We start from the raw sequence: 24505 nt of genomic DNA on the forward strand, positions 1-24505 counted from the left end.
TAAGGAAAATGACTTCCCTTCAAAAATTAAGGAAAACAATTTTCAAAACTCTCCTCCAATTCCAAATTAAGGAAAACAATTTCAAATCAACTCATTTTCATGCTTTTGCTCTACTATTTATATAACAGTTACTTTATATTAAACATGGATACATGTTTCTCTATGATGTAAAAGAATACAATTTTTTTTTAATGTTTTTTTTAAAACATTCTACACAAATTTTATATTAGATTTGAGATATATTTGTCTACCTATAATAATTTACACGTTTGCCTACTTGAAAAAGATAATGAAAAAGAAAAGAAAATACTCTTGAATTGTTTAATTAGTACTATATAGTATGATATTATGATTGTCATTTAAGGTCTTTCCACTTGTAAAACGATACATGTTTTGTAATTTAATGATTCATTAAATAATTTATGATATTATAATTTAGTGAAGGGGCAAAATTGAAATCTAATTTTACATTTTAAAGATTCCTAATTTGGGCACGTGCAACCTCAATAACAATAAATATGAATTATTAATAATCACATAATTTCTTTTGAAATTGTATTGAGTTACAATAAAAATATGAAAAGTAAAATGATAAATGTTTATAGTGTATAGTTAACTCATAAAAAAAACATTTTTGTATTTAGTCATCCTCTTATTATAATTTTGATATATAAATTTTATATTTGTTTTAAAAGACAAAATAAAGTAGGAAAAACAAACATAAGACACACTACCTTGTGATTAACTTCCTTAAAATGTCTGTCTTTATCTTATAGAATAGAGTAAAAATATTAAAATTAAATTAATAGCTATACATTTTAGGAAGATAAAATATTTTAACATTAATTAATACGTAGAAGATGAAACTCTCTTTCTCATTAAGTAGAATGCAATTAAGAATAAAGAAGGAAACTTAGTTAGAAGGAAATAACTAAAGAATTAAAGTGCAACAAAGATGACAAATTTATATTTGGCATAATACATAAATATGACTCTAAACTTGGTGTCAACGGACAACTATGACCTTTAACTTTGGATATGCACAAGACACTTAAACTTGTATAAAATTTAACAAATAGACACATTCGTTCTACATGACACTCTATATTACAAATTTATGTCTTATGTGCTGTCCTACGTGTATTATGTCATGTAAGATATGTGCACCTACTTGTGCACAATCAAAGTTGGAGGACTTAGTTGTCCGCTGAAGTCAAGTTAATGATCATGTTTATGTATTGTCTTTAAATTTGGTAATGGTACATATTGATTTAACTACAAATCTTCATATTCTTTAATTTAAGATTAAAAGAGGAAAAACATTAATTCATGTACTTATTTAAAATTTTATAAATCCTAATTGACTCTTGTTCTTTCAATTTTTTTTTTAAATAAATAACTTACAAGTCAAAAAATAATCAAAAGAACAATATTATTTAATTAATTAGAAAAAATGAAAAAAATCTTAATTCATGTACTTATTTAAAATTCCAGAAATCCTAATTTATTCTTATTTCTACATTCCCTTTAACTTACAAATTTTAAAAAAATAAATTATTTAATTAATTAGATGTTTAATTTAGTCTTGGGTAAAATGATAATTTAAGTTTTCGCCAGTGAAGCTTCCCACCTATGATAATATATATAATATGATATATACGCCATTGGGGAGAACATAAACAAACCAAAATCATTTCTTTCATAAGTAATCAGAAAAGGGAAAAAATATATCATTCAGCCATTCATTCGTATAACTGTTTGGCATTTTTAGTTCTCTCTATCTTGCTTTCACTCCTAGTGATTCTTTCCTCCAATTTCTCACTTTTTGAAATAGCCTTTGCCATGGCCTTCTTTTTCCTGACATTCTTCGTCCTTTTCATTTGTACTCCCTTCGTCTTTCTGCAATATCAAGCATCCAACATTAGCAAAAACAAAGTGAGGAATTGTAAGATGGGAGATGGAGGTTATCGGAAGAACAGGGAAATAATAAAGAAGACCATGAATTTCAAGCGTAAACATGCCTGCAACCCAGAAATATGTACAGGGAGCTTTATTTGCCACTCCTCATTTGACTTACATTTCATATATTTGACAAAAGGTTCTACAAGAACTCATAAAGGTTATTTGCAGCCCCTAAGAGTAACACTAAAATGAAGGGGATTGTTTGGTTTGAGTCAATTATGGACGGCTACTGGGTTGCTTCAAGACATTGGAGCTAGACAAGCATGGATAAAGGGAGGAAGTTGGAGGTGTGAGCTTCTTATACATTGAGCAAATCGGGATGACCGGCAGTTGATGTATTGGCAAGTACATGGTGGATGGGTTATACATGAATAGATTGTAACCAACCACTAACTTCTAAGTTCTAATACATGTACGGACAAACTACGACATTACAGTACAAAAACTGATATAAATACTACAAGAAGTTTTTAAGGTCAATGTTACTACCCCTCTCCATTTTCTTTGTACAAGAACATCTCAGATGCCTCTGTCTACCATCTATAAACTCTCGGCCTTCCTTGCACTGCTCATCAAATTGGGCCAATCCTTATTGACATGTTACATCACAGGAGAATAGAATCCCTATGAAGGAATATAACTTAACTCGATAAAAAGTTTTTTCTCCAAATAGTCTCAAGGATGGTTCAGTATTTATGATCTTCATTATATGAGTAATGAGTGTGATAGTATGTGAAAACAAATGAAAATCACTAATGTCAAATGGTCATTGACCATTCGGTAAATGATATTATCCAGACCTACTTTTAAGATGTACTGCATGAAGTGGACTACTGGTCAATCTGGATTCAGGAAGTCGGCAAGACTTCCTCATTAAAGTGATAGAATATCCGGAGTCAGATGCATATAGAGCATATATGAAGCAAGTATCTATCGAGTTTTCTAATCCTAGTTGCGCTCGCTGAGGACATAGATTTAATGGGATCAAACCTCATTCGAGGAGTAAAATGTCTAGGAAAACAGATGGATAGAAACTGCTCAAACTGGACCCCTACTACGTTAAACATGTTAAACAAAGGAGAAATTCTCAAATAATAGCAACCACAAATTAAAATATATATCGCAAGCACAAAGCTAAAAATAACACCAATTTGAATACCAACTGCGAAAAAGAAAAGAATTTAGCCACACAACTTGCATTCTAACAATTATGTCATTCAAAATACATCCTAAAATTTCAACAAAATGTAAAAATAAAAATAGAAACAGAAGTTTGGAGCAGCTCATTCATAATATGAGCTATTAAATAACACCTTAACTCAACTTGCTAATCATTCATTATTTATAACACAATATGAAAATTAGACAACTTACCTAAGTGATCCACCTATATGTGGTTTTGGAGCAGCTGATTCTGAAGTATCCATCGCTGAATTTAAGCAAACAGACATGTAAATTGACAGAAATTAACAAATTTTTCTAATAGAATGATAACGAAGACACTCAATTACAGTAGTTAATTACTCAATTACCTTGGGCATCCATTACCGTCTGGTCAGTGGAAACATCCATGGCAGCTAGGCCGTTTTTCTTCTTGTTTCTGTTCTTCGCCATAGCTACGTGAACACAGTAACGGAAGGATTTAGGGTTCAGAAAATCCCAATTCTAATTTCTAGCCTGTATTGTCAGAGAGTACATAATGGGCCTGGAGCAGCTCATTCGCTTCAACTAGTCCACAAGATAATTTGGGAAGCCCAATATTATGAAAGCCCAAAACTAACACCAACTTCCTTTTGGTTTTTTACCATTCTTTTCGATATTTATAGTGTTCGAATTCTAAAATGAAAAAAATTCATTATAAAATATAGGGAAAAAGAAAGCATATATTTTCGAATTATCGTAATTGGTATCGTCATACTTTAGCGGCATTGGTGTCTCTGCCAAAAACTAGAGCATATATACCTTTTATACTAAGGAACATACACGTGTCATAATCTTATCCACCGATCCGACATTTATCAACGGATAAGATTACACCACGTGTCCCTATTTAGTCTTCCGTTAGAGTGAAGGACATATATGCTCTAATTTTTAAACGGCAACCAATGTCCCAAATGTATGACTGAGGATATGAACATTCCGTTTACGATAGTGAATAATTGACACCAAATAGATAGGAGAGAAGAAGCAAAGAATGAGATAAAGTTGCAACTTAAAGGAAAAAACAAATGTGAAGTTTGGAACACTTTTTTGTGAAGATTGTTGGACAAGTTAGGAGAATTCACATGCAGTCAGAAATAATCAGAAGGTCCATCCATCTTCTTCACTAATGATGTTCCATCATTAAAGCTAGCCAAAGCACATGACAATAAAAAGTACTGTCATGTTAAATCTCAAACAAAAAGGGAATCAACTCAAAGTGTTCTTACATCCATTTGGTCAGTTGTGTCACAATATATATTTTGATTATATAATATTTAATTTTCAACACTCGTGTCTTTAATACTAAACTCAAATTTATAACAACTCAAACTTCAAAAGAGTGTTAAATTCACATTTATAATAAATATTGAACTTGTTAACTTCTTCAAACGCATGTTTACTTCTTTATATTTTGAATTCTCTGTATAGAACCTATTTGGCGCCATAATTATAATCACGTAAAATAGGCATGTGATGATGATAATGAGTATTGGATTAATCTCCAACACAGATGAAGGATTAGGTATGACCTGGCCCATTTTTAGATTTATTAAAATTTTCTTACTCGTCTATTTGTGCATGTCTTTTTTCCTCAATTAACGTATTATTTGTCGTTCAAAATTAAAGCTTAACTAATAATGGAAACAAACAGTCTTAAATTTTGCTTTGACCAAGACTCAAATATATACGCTAATTCGAACACAATTATAAGATAAAAAGGTGTAAGCAAATTAATCAAATCTCTAAGATAGAAAGTTGTAAGCAAATCAAATCTACAGAAACTTGTTTGGATTGTTGTTACACATCATTTCATAACTTTAGCATTGTGTTTGTAATGAATGGAATCGTAAATTTTATCACTACAATGAAAATAACTTTTAGCGACATTAAATATTGACATAAATAAAGAGTGTTGAAGTATTTACCGTTATTAGTTAAGTGTCATTAGAACTAATATAGCTAAAGACTTTAGAGACATATACAAAGAGTGATAATTACCGCTAAAAATACATTTTTAGCGACAATTAGAAATTAATTATCGCTAATAATCATTTTTAATGTAGTGCATGTTGCTGAATAATAAAAATCTCAAACTTTTAATAAGGTTCGGACAATTCTTCTTCTTTTAAGTTAGTTATTAAAGCATGAGAATAGAAACCATAAACAACATTTTGTCTTGTGCTCTCACATGAACTTCAACTCCCAAAGCCTAATTTGATATGTTGTATTATTTTGATAAATGCAACACTTGATCATGCATGATAGAGTTATTATATATATATAAAAAGGTAAAGGTAAATGAAAAAAAATAGAATGATTAAATAATAAGAAAGTAAAGCGAGGATAAAAATAAGTTTATAACAATCCAACTATACTAGTCAGTTATTACATAAAATGAGATTTTCGTATAACATAACTCTTAATTTATTAATATGATTAAGTAGGATTAGGTCTATCGAACTAATGACACATACAAATATTCATTATCAATTACTGCAAGAAAACGAAACCACATACACAAAAAAAATTAAAAAAATCTTACAAGCACGCTAATATTTCCATTTTGTTTAATTATATCAAAAAAGACAAATCTTTTTGTCCAAGTTAGTAGGAGAGAGATTTGTAAGAAGAATTTTTACACATATAAAATTTTGGCAAAATATTCTTCTTGTCAACAAAGTCAAGTTAAAGGTGTACAACAAATAACATTTTTTGACTCTTATGTCACAAAAAATAAATTAAATATTTTTTGACATTTTGCAATCCAGTTTCAAACGTATACTATATGTGATTTAAAAGTTCAAATTTTAAATTTCCTTATGTGGCTCCAAATGAACAAATTGATATTGTTACAGATTGTTACGTTTTCGTCTTGTTCTCCTTTCGTCCCTTTTTTTCAAAAGAAATGACTCTATTTTTTTTTAGTATTTTTCAAAAATAATGATTTCTTTCTTTTTTTTGGCAACACTTTAAATTTAACATTCCACGTGACATGTTTATGACCACAAGATTAAAGTTTAATTTGGTACATTTGACATAACTTTAATTTAGAACCATCAGATTTAAAAGTCTTCTTTCTTTTCTTAAACTCCGTTCCAAGTCAAACTAGGTCATCCTTTTTTAAACGAAGGGAGTAGTAATTTTAATGATTTATTTCAACGTGTTATTTATGATCTTACTTAAATTTTTTCTAGATAGTATCTTTTGTGTGAATAAAGTTTATTCTTTTTCGTATAAAGTTCCATATATTGACATAAATGATTAACTTGTAATGTCATTTTTTAATATTATAGTACTTGATATTGAGCAGTAAAGTCTGAATTAATTTGAAGTTTATGATTTTGAAATTTTAGTCATGAATTTCTAAACGAAATAAATTCCGTGAAACAAATACAAATTTTGACTTAAAATTGTTTAATTCAATCGAATTCGGAATTCAAACACTAGCTTCATCCTTTATGAATTATTTAAGAACTAGCTACACCCTAGTTTATGAGTGTTCTTAGAGGAGGATTAATTATTCGCCTCAAGTACAATATTCAAATTGGATTTTAACTAGTTTATGTTTACGCATTGTAGAGTCGACTATTCTTTAAGACGAAGTCTAATAAAAATAGCTTGAATTTGAGACCTTTAATTAAAAATTGAACGATCTCAATTATACAATCAATATTTGATGTCTCGTTCCTCCCCAACCCCCACCACGAGGTTATTGTAACTTTCATTTTCATAATATTATAAAATCTAAAAGCATTATATGCCTCAAAATAAAGAAAAGAAGAGGAAGAATAGAAGTTGAAGTGACACAACACAATGTAAAAGACAACAAAATAAGCTACAAAGAGCAAAAACTAAAAGCAACTAGCCAGAAAAGCATAAATTTCCTTTTCAGCTTTATAAATTTGAGTAACCCCACTACAATAAGGTAGAATTTTTGAATATGACACTAATTAAAAAGCTCTTGTATATAGATGATAAAATAATATTATATGTAACAAAAATATCATGTCAAAGTTAAATCAATCTGTTACGTGAATTTAAATTATTAAAACTTGTGAAAATGTGAGGAATGATATCATTATAAAAAATCAAAATAGAAAGAACAAATAACACTTGAGACAATTCATTCATTTTAATCAATACAAACACATATTTACGTCACATTATTTACTTCTTCCATTTTAATTAAAGAAAATTATTAAAATATATTATTAATTTTTAAAATTTTATGACTAAATATATTTTTAAAAGTTTATGACCAAACGCTAAATTATAGCATGTACCATTTTATCCGCTTACCTTTCAGGTGGATCTGTCTGCCACTTTAAAATTTCAACTCTACACTAATTTAGCAACTACTTTAGGCCCCCACTCTAAAATTCAAATTTATTTATTTAAAATTAGAAAAACTAATCCAACGGTTTCTTCAATCCAAATAATTATTATATTATATTAATACTCACACCAAACATGATAAATTTTCAAATTTTGATATCCATTATTTCCTATTTTTGGTTTTATCTGAACGGCAGTTTTCGATTTTCTAAAAATAAAAAACCAACCAATTTGATAAACAACAAATAAAAAACCTTTCTTTCCCTCTTGATGATTAACCATTTTCATTTTCATTTTCATTTTCCCCTCTGTTTTTCTTCTTTCTTCCTTAAATGGGTGTAATTTCTTTGCATATCATGCAAATATATATATATATATATTTAGGTACCCATTTTCTTGATTTACCCAAAAAAAAGTCTTTTTTTTTCTTCTTGTTCGGTGGGAAATAAACAAAAAAAAGTTCAACAGCTCAGAGTTGTATTGGGTTTCGTAATTTTTTTTTTTTTTGGTTTTGTGTGTTTTTTTCTTATTATATCTTACAAAATCTCGAGGTTTATGCGTTTTTTTGGGGAATTGGGGTTGTGAGGATGGATTTTGATGTCCAGGTTTAAGGAAAATGGTGGAAAGTTGGTAAAGATTTGATTTTTTTTTGAAAAAAAAAAGTGAATTAGGGTTTTAGGAGTTGTTTCTGGAGCAATGTTGCTTCAGATATTGTTAAAATTTGAATGAAATAATTTGTGTATATGTAAATTTACTTCAAATCAGGGGGGAAAAATGTCTACTATAGTTCGTAGTTCGTTAGAGGAAATGCTGGATTCTCTCCGGCAAAGGGATGAAAATGAGAAGCCAAAAGACTTGCCGCCGGCGTTGCCTGCTCGGCCTAAGCTTACATCGAGGACTAGGCCTCCTTCACAGAGGCAACCGTTGAGCAAAAGGTTAAGCAAAGGTGATGTTGAATTGGAGAATGGTAAGAAGAAGGAAGAGTTGAAAGTGTTGAAAAGGAATGTTTTTGGTGCTATGAAGGTGAAAGGAATGGAAGATAGCGAATCGCCGTATGCAATGCCTTCAGTGAAGAAGAACAGCACAGGGAGATTGCGGGAAGTAAATGGTGGGAAGGTTGAGAAATGGCGTAGTGAAGCTGAATGGGATGATCGGCTGGATTATTTTGTTAAGAAGGTAATAAGAGCATTATTTTCAGTAGTTTCACATGTTGACTGTCTTAATCGCCTTGAACGCGAATGGTTCAATTGAAATAATCTAGAAAAGTTAACAGTTTTAGCTAATTGATAAGTAAAATTTGTAATGTGCTGGATTTGGCTTCACTAGTTTTGTCATTGTGTCTGGTTTGATTACTGTTGGATGACTTCTTGGTTGCTCTCAGATGACCAAACTTAATTCCTAAGCTCTGTTTTCAGAAGCTTCGCATCTGGTGTCGTCTGAGGAATGGGGCATGGGTATCAGGACATATTCAATCAACTTCAGGGGGGAAAGCTATGGTGTTGCTTTCTGACGGCAGTGTAAGTTCACGTATTCCTGCTATTTCCTTGTGATAAATATTTAAAGTGAGCAGCTGCAATTGGACTTAGGCTTTGTCATACTGTAGGTTGTGACAGTGCCTGTAGGAGAGGTATTACCTTCTAATCCGGATGTTCTTGAGGGTGTGGATGATCTCATGCAGCTTAGTTATTTGAATGAGCCATCTGTTCTTCACAACCTTCAACACAGATATGTACGAGATATGATATATGTAAGTAATATTAAACTGCATTTATGCCTCATATGTAATTTCATGTCTCTTCTCTTTTAAATTTTTTTGTCTCCTATGCCTGCAGAGCAAGGCAGGGCCTGTTTTAATAGCAATCAATCCGTTCAAAGATATCCAATTGTATGGAAACGAATTTGTTACAGCTTACAGACAGAAGCTCTTGAGTGATCCTCATGTTTACTCTATTGCTGATTCTGCCTACGATCGAATGATGGAAGGTTTTCCTCAGAACCATGTCCATTCTTTTATTTACAAAAGATGCAATTCTTATTTCTTTCTTTACGTTTTGAATCTTGCAGATGAGATAAGTCAATCTATTATCATAAGGTATGTGACAATGTTTCCTTCTCATCTTTACGGATGCCAGATACTTGTATTTCTACTCTGTTTCAGTTATTGATGGCTTAGATTGTAATTATCAAACTCATCGTGGTTTTAGTGATTGAGAGGAACTAACTTCCTTTCATTTCATACAGTGGGGAAAGTGGATCTGGGAAGACGGAAACAGCAAAATATGCAATGGAATACTTGGCTATGCTTGGTGGAGGTAGTAATGGGATAGAGAAGGAGGTTTTGCAAACAAGCTACATATTGGAGGCCTTTGGGAATGCCAAAACTTCCAGGAACAATAACTCCAGTCGATTTGTCAGTCTCTATGCCTGATTTTCTTTTTCTTTTTCTTTCCTTCATTTGAGGATGGGAGTGGTGGACTGAGAAGTGGAAAAGCTTATTTATGTTATTTCTCCATCTGTTGCACGTTTTCTGATGTTTGTCCTTGATGGATGCAGGGAAAGTTGGTTGAAATTCATTTTAGTACAGCAGGAAGAATATGTGGTGCTAAAATACAAACCTGTAAGTGTAATTGTCCTTTGGTTTTCTCAGAGAATGCAATTTATTTTAATTGCCTTTTGATAACTGTTACTGACTTTTATACATCTTTGTGCATGTCCACTGGCCAATGCTAAAATAATGAGTAGTAATTCTTGAAAAGGTGGGATTTTCTTCTCCTCTTTACCATGGATTCCTTGTTGTGGTTTATATCATTACTATCACAATCTAAATCTTTTGAAACATAATGTCTTCTTTGGGCAGTCGAGAGTGGTTCAGCTGCTTGATGGAGAGAGGTCCTATCATATTTTTTACCAACTATGTGCCGGGGCTCCACCTACTTTGAGAGGTCTGTAATTGATATTGGACCATCGATTGCATCTTTTTGTTGCTTATTTCACTTCTAGGACTTTACATGGATTTTGCCTTGCAATGTCTCCACTGTCAAAACAACTTCTGTTTTTAATACTGTGTGGTTACAACACCTGAGTTGTTTTTAACATATCTCCAGAACTAACAATTCTGTGATCCTAATCATGAAATTGGGCTTGTGATTATGAAGTTATAATAGACTCAATATAATAGGATTCAAGTGTAAGGTAGCAGTCACAAAACCGTAGTGTTTTCAACAAGACATTAAACATGAAAGTGGCACGAGGACCAGAATTTGAATCCTAACAGAGGGAACAAACCTATGTCATTTCTTCCATGCCTAAGCTTTGTTGGGTCAATTTACCCGATAAAATATGTTCTGGTGAGACTTGAGAAGATGCATACAACCTGTGAAATATGAGAGTGGTGTGCAAGTTAGCCCGGACATTACTGTTAAAAAAATGGAAGTGGAACTTTCTAGCAGAAAAATATAGAAGTTATGCATACAGTTCATGAATCATTTATAAAGTGAGAAATTTTGTTGGAGTTAGAAAACCCTGTGAAATGGAAGTTCCTTTCAATATCATGTGTGTATAACTATTCGTTTTTCTAGCAAGGACAACTTTTAAGAGATCAAATTTCTTTTTTATAGTGCTCTATAAATATTCTTTGGTTCTATTTCTCTTCTTTAGTGGGGCTGGGCCGCTGTGGTGTTAGTTAAAGATCTTTAAAAATATAAAATAGTTAAAGAAGTTGCAGAATATTCGTTTTCAGAACTTTAATTTGATTTATTCTCAGATAAACTTAAGTTAAAAGGTGCATCAGAATACAAATATCTCAGCCAGAGTGGTTGCTTGGTGATCCATGATGTTGATGATGCTGAGGAATTTTGTAAGCTTATGGTGAGCCTTAATGGATAAGAATTGGTCAACTTATGTTTGATTTCTGTTCTTTCAGTTCAATGCTGTTCTGGGTCTTGTGTGTGATTATTTCCTTTGCTTCTCACTTTTCCAGGAAGCCTTAAATACTGTTAGGATTTCTGAAAGGGATCAAGAGCATGCTTTTCAGATGATTGCGTCAGTTCTATGGCTGGGAAACATAACGTTCCAAGTAATTGACGATGAAAGTCGTGTTGAAGTTGTGCAAAGTGAAGGTGAGCTATGTTGTCAGTGTAGCAGTTTAGCTAATGTTGATCCTCTTGAGCTTTTGTTCTTTCTGAATGTACTAGAAGATATGATTTCATAACCTCATATATATATAAATCATCTTACAATTCTTGGTCAATTGTAAGTTGACTTTCCAACTGTGAATATCTGGACTTGACTTTTGTATCTATATTGTCAGTTTCAACTTTAACACTTTCTTCGCTTTTGAGTGAAGGAAAATCTATCATATTTCGCCTTATAGTTAGTTGTTTTTCATTGGAATAGTTATATTAACTCCAGATGTACTCTTCATAACTCCATTTCTCTGCAATATTGACTATTGAGGGTCTATCTTAGGCGTTTCAACGTTTCTGCGTCAGAGCATTTGACATTGTCATAAAACCTCTGTTGTTCGCCGTTCGGATTCATGCAAGTATCTTCTGTATTGTCATGATGATTCTTTCCTGCACCTCTTGTATGGTCTTACTTTGTAACAATACTAGTAAAGTTTCTTCTTCACTTTGTATGCGAAGTCTTCAACTTTTTTATGTCCTGTGCTTGTATGGAGGCCTTCTTTATCTGTTTGGTTTGTCACAATTTTGATATTGCAGCTGTTACAAATGCTGCTAGCTTGATTGGCTGTACTGTAAATGACCTCATACTAGCTTTGTCAACATGCCAAATACGAGCTGGCAAGGATAAGATCGCCAAGAGTTTAACTGTAGAGCAGGTTTGTTGAAGTGCATTGATATTTCATCTCTTCCTATTTTCTCTTCCTTTCACATTTTCATCCCGATATTAACCAGAATCTGCATTATCCACTACTAATTATTCTAATATATGCATTTGGCACTCCTATTTCTTCTCTAGAGAACATGACTCATCATAACTCTGATTCAGGCAACTGATAGAAGAGATGCATTGGCAAAGTTCATTTATGCAAACTTGTTTGACTGGATAGTAGATCAAATGAACAGAAACCTTGCAATGGACAAAGAACAGATGGGTAGATCCATAAATATTCTAGACATTTACGGTTTTGAATCATTTCAGGTAAGTTGATCTGTGAGTGATTTTTTTACTATTATTCAGCATAGGAGATTCCTTCTTATCCACCTTGACGCTCCCATTTCCACTTTTCAGGGAAACTCATTTGAACAATTTCTGATAAACTATGCAAATGAGAGGCTCCAGCAGCATGCCAACAGACATCTATTGAAGCTCGAGCAAGAGGTAAGCATTTCATGATCCTCCCTAGTTCATTCTTATTGCTTACAACAAGAACAGGCACAAATGACCCAGTGTAATCCCACAAGTGGGGTGTAGGGAGGATAGAGTGTACGCAAACCTTATCCCTAACTAGGAAGGTAGAGAGGCTGTTTCTCGGCTCAAGAACAAACACTGGATTGTTACACTCAATTTTCCCTCTGTACTTATCCTGTGGCATTTTTGGGCTGTATACTCTCCCGAAGATATTCCTTGCAGTATCAGTTTTAAATGTCAATGCAGGAACTGATGTTTTATGTTTCAGGAATATGAATTGGATGGAATTGATTGGTCAAAAGTAGATTTCGAAGACAACCAAGAGTGCCTGAACCTTTTTGAAAAGGTATTCTTCCTTTTGGTTCTTTTTCCTATTTATATGGCATTAGGAGCTTATATAAGCCGACAACTTTCTTCTGCCCCGAATAACATGTTTACATTCGTACTTAATTAGATGTCACTCTGTTGCGCTTTTTGTTTTTTTGTTTGTTTGTTTTAGTTTCATTTTTACATCTTTTTCTCGTTTAGTCTGATTTACTCTTTCCATGTTTAATTATTAAGTTGGATGAGAAGGATAAAAATTCATCTGTTTGTATTGTCACTAGTTGTATTTGATATAGCTTCCACACCAATTTTCTCATTGTCATATTACTTCTTTCGAGTGAAGTCTTGCATATTCTGATTACTCTATCCGTGCTTAATTGTTGAGTTCTATGAGAAGGATAAAAAGGAATCTGCTTATGTAGTCATAACTCAAGTTCTATTGCAATATCTTGAGTAGAATTACCAGTGTCAATCATAAGGAAGATCTCTGTATTTTAGTTGACCAATCTTCAACATATATTTGAATGGACATATCAGTTGATAGATGAACTTTAATTTTCATTTTGCAGAAGCCAATTGGCCTTATATCTTTGTTGAATGAAGAATCAAATTCCCTAACAGCCACAGATTTGACCTTTGTATGTAAACTTAAGCAGCACATCAAATCTAGCCCTTGCTTTAAAAGCGAAAGAGAAGAATTTTGTATCCGTCATTATGCTGGAGAGGTCAGTTTCTCTTATAAATGCATCCTTTCTAGTTCTGTGCAATTTCTACGGATATTATTTGTATTTTCACTATTTTGGTTAGGAGACTTGATAGCTTTCACATCCCCATGGTTAGACTTACGCTCAATTGTTGGGAAAGTTTTTCTTTCTTATCATGGTTTTATTACAGTGACCATTTTGGTGGCACCATCCTTGTTTCGATTACTGTTTTGGTGGCATTATGCTTGTTTTCATTTACTACCAATGGGGGTGTGCCTCTTGACCAGTGACCCTCTAGCTGTACCACCTCTTCTAGCCATTCTTCTAACTTCTCACTAGTGATTTTCCATCTTCAATCCAAACTACACCACTAAACCTATAATATCTGGAAGATTTACTTTATCATACCTCTTTGTGGTGATTGATGATAGATTCTTTTCCATGGGTGCTGCAAGAAGAACTTTCTTTCTTTCTGCCATTACTAGCACTTTTTAGTGGAAAAGAATTCCAGAATCATGTAATTGTTCTCTATTTCAATAATCTCAGACAACTGCTCTCTATTTTGGTCATCTGTCAGTAGTTCTTGTAACATATTCTTTTTTGCTAAATATTTTGGGAACTGGTGCATGCCTAAAAATCAATGGACCTTTTGCTATCATGTCTTGGATCGGACTTATCCAAACATCTAGGAACATCTGGAAGTCCATTTTGGTATTGGTATGGTGGGTAATTTGGAGAGAGAAAATGCTAGAGCTTTTGAAGGCAAGAAGGACTATGTACTTAACCTTAAACTCAAATATGTCTTTGCTTAGTTTTTGGTGCCCCACTTGTGGAATACAGTGGGTATGTTGTTGTTGCTTAGTTTTTGGTGTAACAAAGCCATATCATTTGTTTTAGAGACAGAAGTTATGGTTGACTTTCTTGGGTCTTTACATACTCTATAATAACGTATGTGTTTTGCAGGTAACTTATGATGCAACTGGCTTCTTAGCAAAGAACAGAGATGTGTTGCATCCTGACATTATTCAGCTACTCTCATCAAGTGACAGTCACCTGCCTGAAGATAAAAAATTATCAATTCCATCAACTGATGCAGGAGTGCTAGATTTTCAGAAGCAAAGTGTTGCAACTAAGTTTAAGGTGGTTATTTTCTATAGAATTTCATCATGCTGACAAACTAAACACTTGGAAAATAAAAGTTTGTATCTTGAGGTGCTATGATTGTTTCTCAATGTTGTCCTTTATCAAATTCTGGCAGGATAATTTGTTCAAATTGATGCAGCAATTGGAAAATACCATACCACATTTCATATGTTGCATAAAACCAAATAATAAGCAGCTTCCTGGCATGTCTGACAAAGATCTTGTCATAGAACAACTCAGATGCTGCGGTGTTCTTGAGGTGGTTAGAATATCAAGATCTGGCTATCCTACTAGGTTAACACATCAAGAATTCACAAGCAGGTGACATACACGATCCTTAGTTTGTTGCTGATTTGTTCTTTTGGTTGTTTGTCAACTTATATATATAATTGCGGTATTTTAGGTACGGCTTCCTTCTGCCAAAGGATAATGCATGCCAAGATCCTTTAAGTATGTCAGTTGCCATTCTTCATCAATTTGGTATTCTTCCGGAACTGTACCAAGTTGGGTATACAAAGTTATATTTCCGATCAGGACAGGTGAGTTTATGGTTTCTTGTTCTCTTGTGTGGATATGTTTACTTCTCAAAGAATTTATGTCATTTACTAAATCATCTAAACGAAGCACCATAAATTTTGATTTTCTTCTAATCATTACTTCTATATAGTTGAACCAAATAATGATAAATGAAAAACACGTGGTGTGTCGATGTGCGCGCTACTGGCCCAGACACCATAGTTATCTTGAAAAAATTGTGGTGTCTTCAAACTGGTGGCACCACTTTGAGAAAAAATCATATTTTTGGAGGCATATGTCTGTTTGGAGAAGGGTCTTGAGTGGTCAAACAATAAAAATGGCAAAAGTTATGGTCTTATGGATATAACATATTATCTGACATATACCCAATATGGGCTTCTAGTGAGACAATGGATACGTACTATTGAAGATTGGATTTCCTTTTGTGTGCCTATATGTGAACTTCTGTCCCTCGTACATGTAGATTGCTTCATTGGAGGATGCAAGAAACCAAGTTCTGCAAGGTACTCTTGAGTTGCAGAAGTGTTTTCGTGGTCATCGTGCTCGTCGGCACTTCCATGAACTGAAAGGAGGAGTAATCATACTTCAATCATGTAAAGCAGATCCCTTTGCAACTCGTCTCTTTTCTTCCCTTTTTTCGTAGAATACAATAGAAGATGATATTCATGAAGAATGTTGTGTCTATCAGGTTGTATGAGTATTTTTCCATTTCAAGACTATATTAGATGTCTTCAAAGTTTTGAGCACTTGGGGATGCCATTCAAGTGGTTTTAGAAAAAGAAAAAACATACAACTTTGTCTCAAAAAAAAGAAAAAACATACAACTACAATGTTGTCTTCGTAATTTGTATTTAAAAAACTATAATTAACTACCTTTGAACCAATGTTGGAAGTTCCAAATATAGTTATGTGAACCGGGTCAATTTTGAGGTGATGCATCAATATAATTAAATTATAAGCTTCCAATGTTGAATTGCACTTGATGCTTGACGTCAACATTTGTTCTTATAGTTATTCGTGGTGAAATAGAAAGAAGGCTGTATAATACTAAAGTGATGTCTAAAGCGAAGGTTGCTCGTGAAGGAAGTGATGAGCAACTGGTGGCTGTCGTGCAGATACAATCAGGTAAAAGTTATTTGCATGTTATCAAATATATGAAACCAAATATAGATTTACAGATCTTCTTTTTGGCAGCTGGTTATGAAACCAAATATATATTTACACATCTTTCTTGCAGCTATTCGTGGTTGGTTGGCTAGAAGGGGTCTTCGTAAGCTGCGGAATTCAAAAATGTTAAATGTAGACAAACGAAGATCAGGCAGAAAGACGGAGGTCAAGGTACTCTGTGATAAAGATTCACACCTATCCTTACTAGTAGTCCTTGTGTTTCAATTTTTATTCCCTTAATATACCTTATAATGGAATAATTAGCATTTTAAAATTTCTCCCAAAGATTTTATTGTAACTTTTCGTGTTTCTTCGTTCAGCATTGTAAAGTCTGCTTCCGGACTAATATCTTTAAGAATTTGGTGGCCTGTTTCATGAAGCCAATTTTAGGTATTTCAGTTTTTCTTCTTTTTTGGGGGCATAGTTAAAACCTATTTTGGGTATGCAACTGCTTTTCTGATTTTTCAGGATTCAGTGGTATCTTTCTTCATTTTTTTATTCTTTCTTTGGAAGATGAAATACTCTGGCATCTTGAAAATGCCGAGTGTTTGATTATTGAGATTGAAAGAAAAGGTGGTGAGAGAATGAATAGTATGGCCTTTTTTGGTTTATACGTTAGTCCTTCCCCTCTCCCATGTAGAAGCTAAAAGGGGAAAGGGAAAGGACAGTTGGTGAAAAATCACTGATGGATAAATCAGGATAATGGCATCATTATCATGCCTTCCCCTTTTCCTTATTTCTTATTGCACTATGGCTAGTCACTCAAAGTGAAGTCTGATTTTAATTTAAATGCGAACAGTTGAGGCAGCAATACAGTCTGAGATATTTTTACTGACTGCTTGAGAATCTTTAGTAGTAAGTTTGAATTTTTTTTGTGCAAGCAGGAGTTGCCTCGAGAAATCCTACCATCTGTTGTAGAAGACCTCGAAAGACGGGTTGCAAAGGCCGAGGCAACCATTGAACAAAAGGAAAAGGAAAATGCTGCCCTGAAGGAACAAGTAAACCAATTCGAGACCAGATGCTTAGAATATGAGGTCAAGATGAGGTCAATGGAGGAGATGTGGCAAAAGCAAATGACATCATTGCAGGTGAGTAAAGCTGCAATATGATCCTAGATAGTTCATTTTCTCTAGTTCTTGGTATCCGTAGTTCTATGAATTCTCTACTGATACTGCTGATGCTGGAAGTTGAGTTTTTACTTGTTAACTCATATTTTATGAATTTACAAGGTAATTGATTGCTTTGTTAAAAGCAGGTTAGTCTAGCTGCAGCCAGGAACAGTCTTACCGCTGCTGAAACTACTGGTCGACCTGGAAAGCTTGAAGGTTCCCCATCTCCTCAGTATTATGATTCTGATGATGCAACATCTATGGACACTCCTGCGGGACGCACTCCAGTTAGCTTTTCTAACAACAGCTTGGGTGTTGTAGCTAATAGAGAGGTTAATGGTGGTTTATCCTTAATCAGCCACCTTGCAATGGAATTTGAGCAGCGGAAGCAGAATTTTGACAACGAGGCCATGGCAATTGTTCACTTGAAGCCAGGGCAGTTACAGTCTACTAATAATCCTGCAGATGAGTATCGAAGACTGAAACACAGGTTTGAGGAATGGAAAAAAGAGTACAAGGTTCGGTTAAAGGAGACAAAGTCAAAATTACACAAGCTTGTTCATTCTAAAGCAGGGAAGAGTCGTAGAAAATGGTGGGGCAAGAAGAGCAAATGATTTTAGCTTAAAATCGTTGTCGTTTTCTTCTTTACTCTATAGGGTGTTGAATGTATAGATGGAACCAATTTCCCCAACTATGGTTGCTAAGTTAGCAAAGTTGGAGATTGGGAAATAGTACGTGTGCTCAACTACGTATCCTCTGCAATCCCTCAGCTAGATAGTTAAGAACTTGTTTGTGAATAGCCTGTTGTAAACATTGCTAGGTTGTGGAAGTATATTAGATAGCTTGCGAAAAACAGATTGAATTTGTCAGTCCACACGTCTTTTCGCATTAGCAAATGTTGTAACTAGTTGTTGTTGAAATTTGGTGATCAATTGTAGAAAAGTCATTTACTTGATTGTTCACAACAACACAATGAGTGGCCAAATGTGATGGTATATCATTGTATTTTTCTTATGAGCATTTCTTGTTTCTCCCTTCAACTCTCTTCACCAATGTTGTCCTACTTTTGACAAGTTTCTTTAAGCTTTTGTCATGTTTGAACGTTATGATATGGATAGTGAAGGTTCATATAGCTGAATTCAACTTATTCAAATGAATGCTAGTGGTTCAAGTGTATGTAAAATAATTTTCATTTGCCAAATATTTGCATTATGAATGATTGAGTGGTACAAAGCTACAAAGTCAATATGTGAAAAATTTAAGATCCAGGAACAAACTTAGTTGCGTAAACCCATGCATTGTTAGCAACAGGGTTGTCAAGGTGATCCAATAGATTTTCAAGTGGGCCTTTGCCGGTGACAATAGCTTGAACGAAGAATCCAAACATGGAGAACATAGCTAATCTTCCGTTCTTGATTTCCTTGACCTTGAGTTCCGCGAAAGTTGTTGGGTCATCTGCTAGGCCCAATGGGTCAAAGTACTGTCCACCTGGGTAGAGATTGTTGCCTTCACCAACTCCAGGAAGCCCATTGATTCTGAAACCTTCTACAAGGCCCATTAGTACAACTTGGAAGCCCAATACTGCTAGAATGCTCTGAGCATGGACAAGGTTTGGGTTGCCCAAATAGTCCAGCCCACCTTCACTGAAGATCTGGGCTCCAGCTTTGAACCATACTGGTTCTTTGAAGTCCACTTTTACCCATTTTTCAAGAACTTCTGGTGTAATGCAACCAAAAGCCCCAAGCATGGCCCATCTCCCATGGATAACCTAGAATTATTAACCACAATTTTAATCGACATCAATCGATCAACTATATCTCAATCCTAAATTAATCGTCACCAATTATGATTCTCAAATCTGTATCATGCTTCACTTTTTTGTTTTGTCCCAATAAAAATGATACTCCGTCCCTTTGTATGGATACCCTTCCTTTTTTTTAGTCAATTTCTCAAAAAAGGTCACATTACTATAATTTAACTTTTAAATACTTATTTTACCCTTAATAAAATAATTTTTAACCAACTTATCTAAAAATTACTTTAGACCATAAAAAGTCTTTCTTTTTTTCTTAAAACACTGTGTCAAGTCAAATGATGTCACGTCAAATAAAACAAAAGGAATATCTTTTTATTTTTCAAACTTTTTTAGCTAAAAATGAATTTTAGTCACATAAATGTCTGTTACTTATTTTAAACAAACTTACTACTAGTAAAAGAAAAGAGAAAGTACCTCAAGAGCTCTGTTCTTAGCAAAGGCCTCGGGATCAGCAGATAAACCAGCAGTATCCCATCCGTAATCACCAGGGAATTCTCCAGTCAAGTATGAAGGAGTTTGAGCAGAAAATGGTCCCAAGTACTTGACACGGTCAGGTCCATACCACAAATCATTACTCTGATAAAACATAAAAGAAACAGGTTCGACTAAATTCAATATTTTTTTCCACAAATCATAAATTTATTCGAATTTCAATAATATTAAATATCGAACTCAATTATAAAAACACTAAAAAAAAAAAGAAGAAATTACCATGGTGAATCTGGCAGAGCCCATAGGAACTATATCCCTTAGGGGGTTAGCATATTTGGTCTGGCCCAAAAATGGAGTTGCTCTAACAACTGTGGCTGAGCTGCCTGTTGCTGCCATTTTCTCTATTGCTTAATTTCTCTTTTAATTAATTGGACCTCACAATTTTCACTAAGTTTCTTGCACAATTTATATATTTATATATAAAGAATAACTGTTGGAAAAATATCTGGAGGGGCCCATCCAACAATTCTGGTTCTTGTGTTTTATAAAAAATTGTGGAGTGAAATAGTTTTGAAATTTTTGTATCAACCAATGAGAAGTGTTAAGTAGATTTTGAGTATCTTCATGTCATATCCTTTTATCCAGAGTTTTATCTTCCAAACATATAGTAGTACACAATATAATATATGGTCATTGGTCAAGCTTTTTGGATTTTATTTTATTATTGTGATGTTCGAATCAACTTGCAATTAATATAAATATTGGATAACTTTATTAACTAAGATTTGGATAGATGAGAATAAATCGATCACTGCTATTTTGCCATGCTAGAATTTGAATATGAAATTTTAATGGTATTTAAACATACTTTTATATCCACGCACTTTATTGTAAGCGTTGTTTCATGTTTCCCAACTTGCCAAAATGTTTAGACTCATGCGCACCAAAGTAATTCGAGTCTGCTGCGTATGATTAACCAACTTTTCCTAGTGGCTATACTAAATGAATTTTAATTGTCAACTTCCAATCTTGCATATGTCATTCACACTCTTTTCTATAACCACGAGCTGTTGGAATTGAAAAAGTAATTGAATTGAAGAAACAAATTCATGGCACCCCATGCAAATAATTAATTATGTGCTCAAGGAGTCCCCTTCATGCCTCTGTGCTTAATCAAGCCAAGAGTTGAATTAAATCATACTTTTACGACCATATATAATTACAAGTGCATTGCTCTATAAACATATTTCACTAAAAGAATTAGCTGAAGATATCTATATACAGATATTTTTAAAAAAAATATAATGAAAAGAAACGCAAGTAATATATGTTATTCACGGGGATATATATGGAGATTATCGAATTTATAAAATTCTTGTTATTCATTTACTTGATAGGATTAAAGTCATTTTCCATTTCGTAAAGAGTAAGGACTCTCGATTAAAAGGGACAAATGGTAATCACTTTTATTTAATTGAAAGACTTAAAAAGGTCTTTTAGCTCTTGTCACCTTTATTTCATTGAAAACTTAAAAGTTTCAACTCATTTTCGTGTGAAGGATGTATGTACGTAGTTCTTCGTTATTTATGAGGGTGCACTCTTTTTTCCCTTTTCTCATATGGTACAACATACACTAATTCGGATCGGAGTTGCTTAAGTTGTGCACGTTGTTGAGGTGTTGTACCCTGTAAGGGGACAAGTCAAGAGTGATACTGATGGATCGGTGTAAATTATGCCACAGTGAGCTTGAATCTCCATAAAATGAGTGAGATATCCGTGTTTCAACCTAAAAATTTATTTGTTCATTTTTGTCATTTTATTTTCAACTTTAATGTTTTATTATTATGATATATTACACCATCAAAATATGCCTTTTTTTTTTTAAAGTTTCATCATGCCACAAAGTAAAAAACGTGAGTTCTCAACATTAGTCTACTCGACCTCAATTCACTATTTTAAATTTTATAAAAAAAAATTTCTTTTACAGACTCTTTTTATCTATATCCTAGTTGAAGCAACTAAAAGAGATTCATAGGCATCCTAAATTCAGGTTACTATACACCCGAGTCCAGAGCCTAAAGGGTATAAAATATTAACAAAAATTTTAAAACGGTATATAAAATTTTATATTAATCAAAACGGTAAAATCGCTGGAACAATAGCGATTTACTCCACCGAAAAACAGCGATTTTGCAAAATGTGATTTTTTTAAAAAAAAAATTCAAATCGCTACCTAGGCAGCGATTTTGCCATTTTGATTAATATAAAATTTTATATACCATTTTGGAATTTTTATTAATATTTTATACCCTTTAGGCTCCGAACTCCTATACACCCCAACCCCAAGTCCGTTCCTTCCAAGAAAATAATGTAGCACCAAAAAAAAAGGAAAGAAATCGTATTGACATATATAACTTATAGATATGAAAATATAAATGTGAAACTAAGACTTTTAAAACTTCCTAATATTGTACATTGGAGTGTATATATAGGTCGACAACGATAAAATTAATGAAGAAGTGACTTCACGCTATTTCTTGCAGAGTGGAAAATCGGTCAGCTTTGGCCTCGGCTTTCGGGTCCTCTAGGGCAGTAGAGCCCTTGAAGAGCAAAATAGCAAGGCTGCCAATGTAGAAATGGATGAAACAACCATAGCAATGTGTTACAAATGAACCAAAATCTGTCCCTACTATGCATTGCCACCCTGGTCCATACATTGTATCAAATTCCTAATTCAAAAAATAAAAAAGGTTAGTAAATTCATAATTAACTCATTTTGAGGAAAAAAAACTATATAGTTTCGAAGGGTATATCAGCTCAAAATGACAAAATTGAAGGATTTATCAGACCCATTCATTTCTTGAAAATATTTCTATACTCATATTAGCTATCTACTACAAAAATAAAACAAGATCTCCGCTTTTTTTAAGGAAATGACGAAACTACATAAAAGGAAGGAATTGGAATTCAATCATGAAGTAATTATATTTATATTTGAATCCTTTTTAACATAATAGAGAAATACAAGTTCAAAATCTGGACTATATATAACAATATTCTTCTATATGATTAGGAATTCTCTTATCAAAATTACTAGCTTCTAGCCACAATTAAATCCCTTTATTATGTTCATAAATAAATTATTTTCTCTTTTATACACAAAATTTCTAGCAGTACTAAAAAGGACTAAGTTCGAGTTCTAGTTGAAAAATTCACTATAGTATTTGAATCTCATTATTATAATGTAACAGATGTAGATCACCAGTTATGAATTCAACTGATACTCTAAACTTTTAATATATTTATCAAGTCTAAATTCTAAATTCGACCCTCGCTATTATACCATAATATAAAACCTTAGTATAAGAAGAAAAGAAAACAATTGATCAATTTATGATTTGTTACCTTTTTAAGAAAACGTGCAATTTCAGTGGCCTCAGTGACATCAAAGAAGTCAAGTGCCTTAGCAGCTAAATCTAATGCATCTTGTTGCATGGTTCCCAACATATCTGTATCTCCAATTACTGCTTTCCCTTCCAACATCTTAAAAAAAAAAAAAAGTGTAATTTTTTTTTTAAAAAAATATAATTTTTGTCTTTCTTTTTCACTTTTTTCTATATCTTTTTCTATTTTCTATTGGATTATATAAGGATAAAAGAGCATATAGATGAGGATCCTAAATGTGTGGAGGTCAATTAGACTCATAGTTTATAAATTAAAGTGATATTGTAGCATAATTCCAAATGTCCACTTGAGTAAAATGACAAATTTAGTGGGCTAGCTTTTGTTTTGCCAATTAATACTACTTTTAATAGTATATGGCTACGAAATTACCTAATTATATATACGTACGTATATAGACTAAATTCACATATATATATATATATATATATGTATATGGTGAATGTAATCGTAATTTATCTTCTTATATGATGTGGACAAATCTCAACTCATGAGGTAGCTTTTAAATTTGATTTCGGTACTTCAGGTCAAATTTTCTTATCAGAATCACATCAATTTCATTTGATTAATTTTTTGTTACTCAATGTAATTGAACCTTATATTATATATATCACTGCATTTTTCTTGTGGATAATGAATAGGAATATTCAATCTCTTTCACTAATCTTATTTTGGCAACATATTAGTTATTCTATATATCTAATATTTCCCTCAAAATCTCAATTTCACTACGCAAAGTGTGTATACACGTGAAAAAGATGGTGTGGAATGTGGATTAAAAAAGTGTATATATGTATATATCCTCCAAAAACAACTCAACAAAGGCTCAAAAAAATGACTTTTAAATAAAATAGTACTACTAATATTAAAGATAAGAAAGTTGGAATTTTTATCTTATAGTTTCTAAATTCATAAATAATGATATGAGATGTTGATTA

General features: G+C 32.9%; 4 protein-coding genes across 6 annotated transcripts; 1 reads left to right on the forward strand and 3 right to left on the reverse strand.

The window, feature by feature from the left end:
• Nucleotides 1-1676: 1676 nt before the first annotated feature.
• Nucleotides 1677-3655, reverse strand: LOC107024595. Its single transcript, XM_015225583.2, has 3 exons — nucleotides 3495-3655; nucleotides 3337-3391; nucleotides 1677-1899 (listed from the first exon to the last, which is right to left on the reverse strand). Exons 1-3 carry the CDS (start codon nucleotides 3574-3576, stop codon nucleotides 1743-1745), a joined length of 294 nt encoding a protein of 97 aa, XP_015081069.1. The 5' UTR covers nucleotides 3577-3655; the 3' UTR covers nucleotides 1677-1742.
• Nucleotides 3656-7695: 4040 nt separating this feature from the next.
• Nucleotides 7696-18894, forward strand: LOC107025779 (myosin-2-like). Of its 3 annotated transcripts, none has more exons than XM_015226524.2 (24): nucleotides 7696-8676; nucleotides 8916-9017; nucleotides 9104-9247; nucleotides 9333-9483; nucleotides 9565-9592; nucleotides 9742-9910; nucleotides 10054-10117; nucleotides 10243-10256; nucleotides 10358-10442; nucleotides 11264-11367; nucleotides 11480-11618; nucleotides 12222-12340; nucleotides 12511-12663; nucleotides 12754-12843; nucleotides 13142-13219; nucleotides 13767-13922; nucleotides 14865-15041; nucleotides 15160-15365; nucleotides 15448-15583; nucleotides 16045-16174; nucleotides 16593-16706; nucleotides 16819-16919; nucleotides 17069-17138; nucleotides 17633-17721. In XM_015226524.2, the coding sequence occupies exons 1-24, from the start codon at nucleotides 8275-8277 to the stop codon at nucleotides 17707-17709; spliced, it is 3009 nt and encodes a 1002-aa protein (XP_015082010.1). In that variant the 5' UTR covers nucleotides 7696-8274; the 3' UTR covers nucleotides 17710-17721. The 3 variants fall into 3 exon arrangements, with proteins under 3 accessions (XP_015082010.1, XP_015082009.1, XP_015082008.1); XM_015226523.2 differs by lacking the exon at nucleotides 17069-17138 and adding an exon at nucleotides 18004-18471 and having other exon boundaries at nucleotides 7697-8676; nucleotides 17633-17836; XM_015226522.1 differs by lacking the exon at nucleotides 17069-17138 and adding an exon at nucleotides 18001-18894 and having other exon boundaries at nucleotides 8275-8676; nucleotides 17633-17836.
• Nucleotides 18895-19029: 135 nt separating this feature from the next.
• Nucleotides 19030-20676, reverse strand: LOC107025780 (chlorophyll a-b binding protein 13, chloroplastic). The gene is made up of 3 exons (XM_015226525.1): nucleotides 20385-20676; nucleotides 20088-20249; nucleotides 19030-19625 (listed from the first exon to the last, which is right to left on the reverse strand). Exons 1-3 carry the CDS (start codon nucleotides 20499-20501, stop codon nucleotides 19116-19118), a joined length of 789 nt encoding a protein of 262 aa, XP_015082011.1. The 5' UTR covers nucleotides 20502-20676; the 3' UTR covers nucleotides 19030-19115.
• Nucleotides 20677-22476: 1800 nt separating this feature from the next.
• Nucleotides 22477-23734, reverse strand: LOC107024296 (dynein light chain 1, cytoplasmic). Its single transcript, XM_015225254.2, has 2 exons — nucleotides 23511-23734; nucleotides 22477-22834 (listed from the first exon to the last, which is right to left on the reverse strand). The coding sequence occupies exons 1-2, from the start codon at nucleotides 23646-23648 to the stop codon at nucleotides 22631-22633; spliced, it is 342 nt and encodes a 113-aa protein (XP_015080740.1). The 5' UTR covers nucleotides 23649-23734; the 3' UTR covers nucleotides 22477-22630.
• Between the last annotated feature and the right edge of the window lie 771 nt (nucleotides 23735-24505).

This window comes from Solanum pennellii, chromosome 7 (assembly GCF_001406875.1).
Source record: "Solanum pennellii chromosome 7, SPENNV200".
Lineage (NCBI taxonomy): Eukaryota > Viridiplantae > Streptophyta > Magnoliopsida > Solanales > Solanaceae > Solanum > Solanum pennellii.